At 41.8% G+C, this 12,390-nt stretch overlaps 1 protein-coding gene across 2 annotated transcripts in view; it reads left to right on the top strand.

Moving 5' to 3' along the window:
• Positions 1-3,571: 3,571 nt before the first annotated feature.
• The window catches only part of SNX6 (sorting nexin 6), a 33,008-nt gene continuing 24,189 nt past the window's right edge, over positions 3,572-12,390 (top strand). The window contains exons 1-5 of one of the 2 annotated variants that reach the window (XM_024196014.3): positions 3,572-3,807; positions 4,504-4,625; positions 7,261-7,384; positions 9,043-9,138; positions 11,793-11,898. In XM_024196014.3, coding sequence (XP_024051782.1) covers positions 3,784-3,807; positions 4,504-4,625; positions 7,261-7,384; positions 9,043-9,138; positions 11,793-11,898 — 472 coding nt within the window. In that variant the 5' untranslated portion in view covers positions 3,572-3,783. Of the gene's footprint in view, positions 3,808-4,503; positions 4,626-5,798; positions 5,924-7,260; positions 7,385-9,042; positions 9,139-11,792; positions 11,899-12,390 lie in introns of those variants that run through there. The other variant, XM_029911501.1, reaches the window with a different exon arrangement.

Below are 12,390 nucleotides of genomic sequence, written 5' to 3'. Positions count from 1 at the left end.
GGAAAGTGTCTATGCTACAGCCGGATAGCTGCAGCTGTGCTGCTATAGTGCTTGTAGTGTAGACATAACCTTAGTAATTCAGGAACAGTTTAGATGAATTGTTTTAACTTATAGTGCACCATATTATAAAATAATTAAAAGGTTAAATGGCCCAAAATTTTACCTACTGTATCTTTATTTACTGTATGTGAAGTTCGTATCTCTTTTCCAACAAATGTATTTTTTAATGCCAGCAGCCTAGCAATAACAACTTAGTGTGCAATGAATGGTAGAAAAATGACTCCAATTTCATGCTTTTCAGAAAATATGAATGGAGGGCATTAAAACAATTTTTGAAAATACCTTGACAATGTCCCCTTTGTTTAAAGGAAACATCAGAATAGTTAACAGAAGTTAATTAAGTGAATCAGAAATGGTGTTTAATTTTCATAAGGCCAGCTGTAAGTAGATTATTGGAACCAGAAAATAACATTTTAGTAATATGAAAGGAAACCATGACTTGAAAATGGGGCATTGGGCTAGTATGCTCCATAAATTGTTCATCGGGTGACTTTTTTGGCCATAAGGGTGTTAACGATGAGCAGGGAGGAGAACAGCAGGAGTTCAGGTCTAAAAAGTTTTAAGCAACTTAGGCCATGTCTACACTACAGCTTTAAGTCGACAATCATAAATCACTTTAATAACATCGGTGGAACACATCCACATGGTGTTCTTTGTGTTGGCTTGAGTGCGTCCACAGTTGTTGCTCTTGCATCGACAGAGAGAGCATTGCATCATGGGTAGCTATCCCACTGTACAACTTGTCACCCTTTGCCACTGGGAGTTCTAGGAACCGATCGCGGTGAATCATGGAGACATGCTCGCCATCCTGTGATGCAGTTCTTTCCGTTCCATCATTCCATGGGCTTCCTACTTCGTTTTGTGCCATTTTTCAACAGCCTTTGTAAACTCTGTGCCTGCTGTCTCTGCCTGACAGCATAGATCCTGAGCTGCTGACCATTCTGGTGATGAGCATTATGAACGCAACGTGGCTGGTACTGCAGTATTTCATGGGCTGCGAAACAGAGTGAATCAGTGGTGTCTGTCCTGCTGTCTGCCAGGGAAACAAATAACTCAAGATTGCTGCTGGTATTCACGGAACAGTTTGCCACAGTGGAGTGTTGGTACTGGGCTCAGGAAACAAGCACTGGGTGATGTGATTGCATCATGATGCATGCATGGGATGACGAGAGGTGGCCTCAGAACTTTTGGATGCGCAAAGCCACCTTCCTGGAACTGTGTGTGGAGCTCACCCTAACACTGTGGTTTAAGGACACCAGAATGAGAGCTGCCCTCACTGTGGAAAAGGGAGTGGTGATTGCTGTGTGGAAGCTGGCAACTCTAGACTGCTACCAGTCAGTCACAAATCAGTTTGGAATTGGAAAATCCACCGGGGGGGAGGTTGGTGATGCAAGTGTGCAGGGCCATTCATTGCCTCCTGCTATGAAGGACTGTGACTCTTGGTAATGTGCAGGAAATAATAAATGGCTTTGAGGCAATGGGATTCCTTAGCTGCGGCAGGGCGACAGATGGAAGACATATCCCAAATTTGGCCCGCGACCATTTTGTGATGGAGTACAACAACCGAAAGGGATACTACTCCATGATCCTGCAGGCGCTGGTGGATCACCATGGCTGTTTCACTGTCATAAATGTGGGGTGGTCAGGAAACGTGCATGATGCATGCATCTTTCGGAACACTGGACTGTATAGAAAGCTGCGTGCTGGGACTTCCTTTCCAGATCAGAAGATTCTAATGGGGGATGTGGAAATGCCCATAGTGATCCTTGGGGACCCGCCTGCCTCTTGCTCCCGTGGTTCGTGAAGCCTTACACTGGGAACCTAGACAACAGCAAGGAGCACTTTAACAACAGGCTCAGCAGGTGCTCAATGACCATTGAATAGGCCTTTTGCTGGTTAAAAGGTTTCTGGCACTGTCTTGTTGGTCGATTAGACCTCAATGAGGAAAATATTCTGATGGTCATTGTGGCCTGCTGTACTCTGCATAATACTTGTGAAGTGGGGGCGGGGGGGAATTTCCCCAGAGGTGGACCACTGAGGCCAAGCGCCTGGCTGCTGATTTTGAGCAGCCAGATACAAAGGCAATTAGAGAGGTGCAGCGGGAGGCTATTTGAATCAGGGAGGCTTTGAAGGAGCATTTTGACAGTGATTCCCAGTAATGTATCTTTATGTGATGCATTTGGCCAGGCAATATTTACTTGCTGCCTGTAGTGCTTTCTTCCTGATCATTAATTGCAAGGAGCAAATATTGCTACTTATAGCCACTGTGTTTGAGCGATGTATGTATATCACAAATAAAGACTCAAGACTCAACTTTAATAATGGGATAAAACAAACTTTTGATCAAATAGGGGATATGAAAACGAGGAACAGTCTCACAGTAGAGCTCTCACAGCTGGGTGTAACTCCAGCTTTCGTTGGAAAATCAATCTGTCCCTACGTGTGGAATGCATGGAGTACTGTGAGGGACCGGGAACACGCGAGGAATGTGGTGGGGAAGTTTGGGGAGGGCATGGACTGGAGTTCTGTAGTGGCTGGAGGGAGAGTCGGGCACAAATGTGCTCAGATTGCAGGTTAATAAGGGACTTCAACATCTCTGTCTGGCCCTTCAGGAGCTTTATCATCCGCTCCTGCCCCTGTGTCCTTTCATGGCTATCCAGCCTGAGTCTTTCATTGATTGTCTCCCTCCATGCTCTGGTTTGGCTATGTGCTGCATCTGTTGACTCCAGCACTTTGTGAAACATATCCTCCTTACTCTTCCTGGGTTGCTGCCTTATCTGATGGAGGCGCTCTGCTGGTTTGGAGTAGTGGGTCCTCAAGGGCACATCTGCAGAAGCCAAAGAAACAATGAACAGACACAGTATTATGAATGCGCTCCCAGCCATGAATCACAAAATGTTCACACACCTCTTACTCACTGTCCCTTGGCTAACAGAGGTCAGCATGAGTCCCAATTATGGGGTGGGGTGGGGAAGGGAGAATGGGCAAGAAGGGACAAAGGGTGGTTTGCGAAGTGGATTACTATAAGTGTCCAGGGAGCTTATTCTGAATATTTGTACCCTTTTCCACAGGCTAGCGTAATCGAACCTTATATCTCACTCCTAAGGGTGCATCTTCTGCATGCGTGTGGCTTCAAACCAGCTCTGTTTGCCGCTCGCCTGTGTGCCGCTCTGTTCCCTGCAGAAATAATTGCTGGGTTGCACGGCAAAATTTCGTATAGCAGGGAGAGAAACAAGGCAGGTCTCCCAAGGAACCTTCGGCAGAGGAATGCAGAATACCTACAGGAAAGCTTCCTAGAGATTTCTATGAAGGATTCCCAGGACATCCCTGTGTACATTAACAAACTTTTCTGCTGTGACCCCACTGCGTAGATGGGGCTCTGTTGTTAATTTCTCTCTTATCCGTCCCTGCCATATAAAAAAGTACATGAGAGCTCAATCTCCTCTCACCATGCAGTATCAAAGCAAAATGAGCACTTACTGGAGCTCCCCTCTCCTGGCATGCAGGATGCAGAGCTGGAGTGCTAGGACTGGCTAGACCTCTCTGGAGTGGCGGAGAGGTCCTGACTTGCTGCACCACTGGACGACCCTGCCGTGTGCTCCACATCGTCCTCCACTTCCTCATCGGGGTCGAGTCCGCTGGCTGCTCTCTAAAGTATCCATGGGGCTCTTGGTGATGTAGCTGGGGTCGCCACCAAGGAGGCATGCAGCTCCTTATAGAGCGATGGTTGGCCTCCCTTGCCTTTTGGTACGCCTGCCTCATCTCCTTGATTTTAGTATGACACTGCTGTGTGTCCCTTTCATGCCCCTTCTCCTGCATGCCACTAGCAATCAGCCCATAGGTTTCGAAATTTCTATGACTGGTGCAAAACTGCGACTGCATAGACGCCTCCTCTCCCCATGTACTCAGCAGATCCAACAGCTCTAGTGTGCTCCATGCGGGAGAGCATCTGCTGCATAAAGCCAGCATGGTCAGCTGGGAAGATGCTTTATGAATTGTGCACACTGAGCAAACAGGAAGAGGAATTTCACTAATTCCTGGACCTTTAAATGGGGGAGGGGCACATATCTGTGTACCTTCAGGGCAGCAGAGTTCGAACCGCTGGCCAGAGCGGTCATGATGGACTTTGTGGGACACCTGGAGGCCAATTAAGGTGACATAACCAACTGAGGTGTCTACACTGATGCTGCATCGCTCTAACTGTGTCGCAAAAAGCTCTATGCTACTCATAGAGGTGATTTTATTATGTCGGCATAGCAGAGGAGTTGCATCGGCGGGAGGAGCCTTTCAGTGTGTACACCTCCACTGTTTTGTCGACAAAAGCTGACTTTTGTCAATAAAACTGTGTAGTGTAGACAAGGCATTTACTGTGCCCTTATTTGAAGGGCTTTAGCTTTGACTAAGAAGGTGAGGAATTCAAAAGTACTCTGACTTATTTCACAGATTCCACCGGCACCCCCCAGGCCTGACTTTGATGCTTCAAGGGAAAAACTACAGAAACTTGGAGAAGGAGAAGGATCGATGACTAAGGAAGAGTTCACTAAGATGAAACAAGAACTGGAAGCGTATGTATATTTTATTCAGTGCCATGTGTGTGTGTGTTTCAAATACCCTTTTAGTGCTCTCTGCTATTCCATACTTCTAATCATTTCACAACAGTGATCCCTTCCGGAAGATGCAGGTTTGAGCATCCACAGTTACCACGTAACCAGTGTTATCATAATGATCATGATCAGAGCCATCAGGAAAATTGTAGAAATTATTGCCCAGAATTGTAGGAATTGTATAAAGGGGTAATAAAAATACACACTGAAAATGGAAAACAAAGTTAGCTTTTTTTGTTTTGTTTTTACAAAGAATCCTTCAAGAATAAACTGTAAAGGCGAGGTATTAGATCTTAACTAACCTTTTCCTTTACAGATCACTTATGAAGGCAGCTTCAATCAGACTTTGATAACCTGCTTTTCTGTTTTTACTATGTACTTGTATAAACCTTTTGTTTCACCATGAATATAGACTGAGCTGCTTTCTTTGCATGTGCCCTAGTAATAACTAAAAATGCAAATTTTACTTTCTAGCTTTAGTTACTATTAGTGGCAGACATAAGCGAGGCAGAAGAGCTCTCCCATCTGTGTGAAGTAATAGGAGCTTGTACAACCACAGTAGTTAGTTGTTAATGTGCAATTATCAAACTTCTGTTCTGTAGAACTGGAAATTTGGTAACTGCCTGACATGTTTTTTAATTGGGAATACGTAATTTTACAGTAGGAGAGTTTCTTGGAAATAGTGACTTCCCTGGTTATGCAGTTGATAGCGATTGGAGGATTTGTTGTAAGGTTTAGTACTCTGTGTTGAGTCATATAGGAAAGTCTTTTTCCTTACTCCATCCCCTTTCTTTTATCTCATCCATGGACCTCTTTGCTCTTTCTCCTCCCTCCCTGATTTCAGTTTTCATGTGTATATTTACACTGCTACTAGATTACTTCTCTCCAAAGCACTGAACTGGCAAGAAAATAATTAGCACTTCTCAGCGTCACACTAGCTCACAGCAGCTGATTAAAAGTACTGTATTAGACTGGTGTGCAAGAGATGGTTTGACAGCAGAGGAAATATACACTTGTACTTCATACGCCAGAAAACTGGAAATTAGCAGAGCACAATAAATATTGAAGAATCTGTGATTTTCCAGCGGCCCTGATCATGATTCTTTTGTGGTCTGGTTAGGGGTTGGATAACACAGAAACCTTGGGGTTTCTTCTACTGCCACCTCCATCCTCTGCATCCTTCTTTTTTGTCTTCACTGAATGACTACTGCTCTCACAGAGATCAAACACCTCCCAACACTGATCCTGCTGGTTTGCTGGTATGTAAATCTTATGATCCCTCCTTGCACGTAGTGGAAGCAAGTGTGTCAATTATCTAAGCCATATCATTGTTAACTTGAGGGGGAATAAAAGAAGCCCCTTTCCTCTTATCTCTGTACAATCAATGCAGTTTACTAAACATGTCAGTTAATTGAATTTACAAAATAAAATAAACTGTAGTAAACTAGTACTGATAAGAGTAGATGCTCCTCCTCCTGATTAATCTTTTGTTTGCACCATAAACTAAGCTCCAATTATTGCCTTAAAATCTAGTTTGGTTGAACTGGACAACTGACTTATCATGATACTTGGCTTTTGATATATGGCAAAAGCTTAGAGTTACGAACTGATTGGTCAACCACACACCATTAGAAACCAGAAGTATGCAATCAGGCAGCAGCAGAGACAAAACAAAAAGCAAATACAGTACAGTACTGTGTTAAACATAAATTACTTTAAACAAAAAAAAAAGGGGGGGGGGATAAAAAAAAAAAATTTGACAAGATAAGGAAACCTGTTTCTGTGGTTGTTTTGTTTAAATTAAGATGGTTAAAAGCAGCATTTTTCTTCTGCATAGTCAAATTTCAAAGCTGTATTAAGTCACTCTTCAGTTGTAAACTTTTGAAAGAACAACCATAACGTTTTGTTCAGAATTACAAACATTTCAGAGTTACAGCCTCCATTCCGAGGTGTTCGTAATTCTGAGGTTCTACTGTACTAAATTTTACGACAGTTCTAAAAGTGAAATTAAGCAAAAGATCCGTGTATATAGAACCCAACATGTGTTAGGCACTTTGGATCAGGAATCTTATTCCATGTCTAAAGAGCTTGCAAGCTAAATGGACAAAATACAGACAAATGAGTTGAGGGGAGCAAACAGGCAAGATGGCGATAGAGGAAGGACTATTCAGAATAGGCTACGTGATTGCTTGTGTGGTACAGTTTTGCATCGTGTTAGTTCTTGATAGTTTATGGGAAGGCTAAATGGGGTTATACTTCCAGTGGAACTAACACAGAGATGGAATTTGTATCCTCATTTAAAGGGCCTGTAATATTTGTTGTATTTATCTCTATATGTCTGCTTATGTAATATGATAAAGGATTAAATTTTTCTCCATGTATTAACATTACCTTCTTAGTGCACACATTAAATACCACATAATATACTAACATCAAGTACATCAAAGGTTAGGGTAAAATATTTTAGCACTCCTTAGTTTCGTCTGTGTACGAGGATGTTTCTAATTTCTGCAGTCGGCTTAATCAAAAATTAATTGTTTCAGGTGGAATTTTAATTCTTTATTGTGTAGTCACTGTACTTGTTTTTTGTTTCCAGTGAGTATCTGGCAATATTCAAGAAGACAGTTGCAATGCATGAAGTGTTCTTGTGTCGTGTGGCAGCACATCCTATCTTGAGAAAAGATTTAAATTTCCATGTCTTCTTGGAATACAATCAGGATGTGAGTATTGAAAACTGATTCAGTAGCAAAAGTAATCAAGATGTACTTTCATGATATGATTGAAAATGCGTAGAACACTTGATCTCCCAAAATAATTTACATTGATTCCTTAACCAAACCTGTTTGGATTTAGAAAAATTAGCTGGCCCTGTCAAAGTTCATTTTTCTGCCATCTGGGAAATTGGCATTCAGGACCTAATTTATAGTTTTTGAACTGTAGCCCGGTCATAAAAAATATTTATGGGAGACAAGCAACACTTTTTAATCAGTCACCATTTGCTATGGCTCAAGAAGATATTTTCTCACCCATTCTCTTGATTGATTTCAGGTGTTTTGAAAGAGAGAGCATGATGAAACAAACTGCCATTATCACGGTTTTGTAAAACTTGACTGTGATTAGTTCTCATCAAGACAGGATTCCAACAGTAACTCTTTGATTAAAAATTATGATGGGTAAAAGGTTCTGTTATACTGAGGAATAATCTGTAGCTTAACATGGTTGTTAAATATTATGCCAAGATGACAAAAATCTCTGAGAAGCAGAATAGTTCTGTGATCACTAAACTAGTTAAATATCTGGAGAAGTAACCAATACAAGCTGTCTTCATACTGCGTTGGAGTTGGAATCCTAATATTGGGCTAGTGAAGTGGACGCTGTTATGTATTGTAACTTGCCTAAAAACCTATTTCTAAGATGATGGTGTATATTGTCTAAATAGTGGTGCCTCAATTACTTTTTAAAGTAACTAATTGTAACTACACCTCTACCCTGATATAACGCGACCCGATATAACATGAATTCGGATATAACGCGGTAAAGCAGCGCTCCGGGGGGGGGGCGGGGCTGCACACTCCGGCAGATCAAAGCAAGTTTGATATAACACGGTTTCACCTATAACGCAGTAAGATTTTTTTTTTGGCTCCCAAGACAGTGTTATATAGGGGTAGAGGTGTATATATCTTGTACTACCTTCAATGTTGAAAATTGAAAATAAAACCAAAACCAAACCTCAGGAAATTGATTTTTTTTTGTTAACTTGAAACATGACTTTTGGTTCTTTGATATATAGAAGGTTAACTCAGTACTTGCTGCAGAAGAAGCAAAGCTGGTACAGGAATTCTGGCCACACAGATCTGGAAAGTTAGGTGGACAGAAAGGATGTGGGGAGATGGTGTGGGAGGGATGATTTCAATGGAAGCACGGAGGAATTGGATTAGAAGTTCCTGAAGATGAAGTAATTTGCTATTGTAAGCAGCAAAGGAAGAGCAGAACCTAGTGGCATTAGCTAACTTGTCAGTAGCTTCCTTTTATTGTGTATAAAAAATGAGGACATTTGAGAATGAATGTAGTTGAAATGATACAGATACATTCAGTATTCTTCCCAAATACTATGGAGTTGCATGTTTTCCCAAAACTCACATTAGATATTAAAGGAAGTCTGGTCAATAACTAGTAGAATGCAAAATATCATATTAGTAATACTTGGTGCATCGTCCACATTATTTATACAGTGTACTGCTAGGCAAACAGAAATCAACCTGATACAAGACTTGCAGTTTCTAGTATAATTTCTAGCTCCTCTAAGTGCAAAAATGAATTCACTGCTTTTATTGTCTTCAGAGAACATGCTAACTTGAGATGTGAACTTGTCTTTCAGTTGAGTGTTCGTGGGAAAAACAAGAAAGAGAAACTTGAAGACTTCTTTAAAAACATGGTTAAATCAGCAGATGGTGTCATTGTTTCAGGAGTAAAGGTGATTCATCTCTAGCAGTGTTAATAAAATGTCTAGTAATTTTTCGAAACTGTATCTCTTTGAACTGAAATCAAATATGTTTACAAAAGGAGACAAATACCAAATGCATGCCAAGTACATTTCAGGGCTTCACAAATTTATTATACACTTGCTAGAGGTAGATACAAAAGAGGTGAAGGTGGAGGGGCTTGGGGCCACACCAGCAAAGCCCAGGTGTAGCAACTTGATGAGATGCCTAGCCCCTTGCAACACTAGCTACTGAGAAGGGTGCTGTCCTGGGACCCTTTCTGGAGGTTTCATCATTCATATTATTCTCTTCTGGATAGTAGGAATTGTAATCTTAGGGCTTGTCTTCACTATGGGGAGATTGACGCTGCTGCAATCGATGCAGCAGGTGCCGATTTAGTGGGTCTAGTGAAGACCCACTAAATCGATGGCAGCACGGTCTCCAGTCGACCCCGGTACTCCAGCTCTCAGAGAAAAATAACGTAAGTCAACTGGAGAGCGTCTTCTGTCGACGACGTAGCGCAGTGAAGACCCCGGGGTAAGTTGACCTAAGCTACGTGAATAACGTAGCTGGAGTAGTGTAACTTGGGTCAACTTATCCCGGCATTGAAGACAAGCCCTTAAAGTTGCTTGTCTACTTGCTGGAAAGAGGCTTTGGATCTCCTCCCACCCCTACCCCAATCACCTTCCAGAACTATCTGGCTGCTTCACAGGGAGGGCATTCACTGTTTTATCCCTTCTCCAGCCTTTTTTTTGGCGTGTGTGTGTGTGGGGGGGGGGGCTGGAGTGGGTAGGGGCCATTTCCCTCCCCCAATGAATAACTCTGATACCTGCTTGTGTTAAGAACATAAGAATGACCATATGGGGTCAGACCAGTGGTCCATCTAGGAGTATCAGATGTGAAACAGCAGGAAGGTATTTAAGAAGCCAGCTCAAAGAGTTCCTCCTACACAAACATTCAGGTCTTGAGCAGTCCAGGCAAACAACGCACGTTACAACAAAGCGTAAACTTGTTCTTCATAATAATTTTAAAAACAATACTAGCTGTCTATTTAATTTTAAAAACAGCAAAAAATATCCACCTCCCTTTCCATTTCTTATAAGGAGTCTTGAAATTTAAATCTCCTCAGTGTGATAGATGCTTGCTTTGATCTGCTTAGCTCTTGGAAGTCCAGGAGCTCTGGGCTGGTGACCCGTGCTGCCCAGGGTCCCTAGGGACAGCTCTGTCTGCCATTAGGGAATTTTTTTCCTAAGAACCCCCAGTAACATTTCACGAACCCCCCAGGAGTTCATGAACCCCAGTTTGGGAACCACTGATCTAGACCAGTGGTTCTCAACCTTTCCAGACTACCCTTTCAGGAGTCTGATTTGTCTTGCATACTCCAAATTTCACCTCACTTAAAAACTACTTGCTTACAAAATCAGACATAATACCGAAGTGTCACAGCACACTATTACTGAAAAATTGCTTACTTTCTCATGTTTACCATATAATTATAAAATAAATCAATTAGAATATAAATATTATACTTGCATTTCAGTGTATAAAGTATATAAAACAGTATAAACAAGTTGTATGAAATTTTAGTTTGTACTGACTTTGCTAGTGCTTTTTATGTAGCCTGTTGTAAAACTAGGCAAATATCTAGATCAGTTGATGTATCCCCTGGAACACCTCTGTATACCCCCAAGAATACACGTACCCCTTGTTGAGAACCACTGATCTGGACCATCCTTGATGGGTGTTTTTCTAACCTGTTCTTAAAAACCTCCAATCATGGAGATTCCACAACCTCCCTAGGCAACTTGTTTCAGCGCTTAACTACCCTTACAGTTAGGAAGTTTTTTCTACTGTCTATTCTAAATCTCCCTAGCTGCAATTTAAGCCCATTACTTCTTGTCCTATCTTTAGTGGTTAAGGAGAACAATTTATCACCCTCCTCTTTATAACAATCTTTTCATACTTGAAGACTGTTGTGTCCCCCCTCAGTCTTCTCTTCTCCAGACAAAACAAACTCAGTTTTTTAATCTTTCCTTGTAGGTAATGTTTTCTAGATCTTTAATCATTTTTGTTGCTCTCTCTGGACTTTGTCTGATTTGTCCATGTCTTTCCCAAAGTGTGGTCCCCAGAACTGGATGCAATACTGCAGTTGAGACCAGATATCTAACTATTTCACTAACCAAATGGATGGTAATGAACCTTCTCCTTCACTGCTGGTTTGAGTCATAATAGAACTGGTGACTTAGAGGTGGAAGGTACTTATTACAACCGCCCTAGTAAATTACAAATGCATTATGAAACACCACCTCTAAAAATCAGTTTTTCTTTCACCGATCTGCTAACCATGTGTTCAGGATTCTAGGTAGGTATAATACTTATTATCATAAAGCCAGGATTCTAGGTAGGTGCAACACCTATTATCATAAAGCCTAAAACATTGCAGGCAAACATCAAATCTTGCGGGACTTGGCAGGTAAGTGAAATAGAAACTGACTTTCATATAGGGTGTTTTACAAAATAAGTACAGAGTTCACTTACACGTATTATAAAGTATTTAATTGTACACAGTCATGATTGTATACTAAATTTTGTGTGTCATTATTATAGACAGCTGAATCGGTGTTCTAAATACTGTTTTGTCTTTTAGGATGTAGATGACTTTTTTGAACATGAAAGAACATTCCTTGTAGAATACCATAACCGAGTCAAAGATGCTTCTGGCAAATCTGATAAAATGACAAGATCACACAAAAGTGAGTTTCTGCTCTCTGGGGGGGAGCCCCATTAGTTGTAGCACACACTAGAAAATTTTCTAATTCTTTGTGATTGGCAATGACCTTCCATTGATAACTTGCCTCACATGCAAGGAAGAGTAAAGTTCTCAGGGAGTACAAATGTCTTTATTCAAGCAGAAGTAAACATAAGAGTGGCCTTACTGGGTCAGACCAAAGGTCCATCTAGGGCAGTATCCTCCCAACAGTGGCCAATGCCAGGTGCCCCAGAGGGAATGAACATAACAGGTAATCATTAGGTGATCCATTCCGTCGCCCATTCCCAGCTTCTGGCAAACAGAGGCTAGGGATACCATCCTTGCCCATCCTGGCTAATAGCCATTGGTGGACCAAAGACTAATCAGATCTTGGAATAACATATCTCTGGGTGTAACTAATGCTTGGGTGGGCGCCATGGTCAAGAGGCAAGGAACAGAGCCGGCCTGGAGTGCAAGGTCCTGGAAGGGAACTTGG

The sequence above is a fragment of the Terrapene carolina genome, unplaced genomic scaffold, assembly GCF_002925995.2.
Source record: "Terrapene carolina triunguis isolate 2854851 unplaced genomic scaffold, T_m_triunguis-2.0 Scaffold96, whole genome shotgun sequence".
In the NCBI taxonomy this organism is placed as follows: Eukaryota; Metazoa; Chordata; order Testudines; family Emydidae; genus Terrapene; species Terrapene triunguis.
Note: the sequence above shows the minus strand (reverse complement) of the source record. Positions and strands in the feature narration are given on the sequence as shown.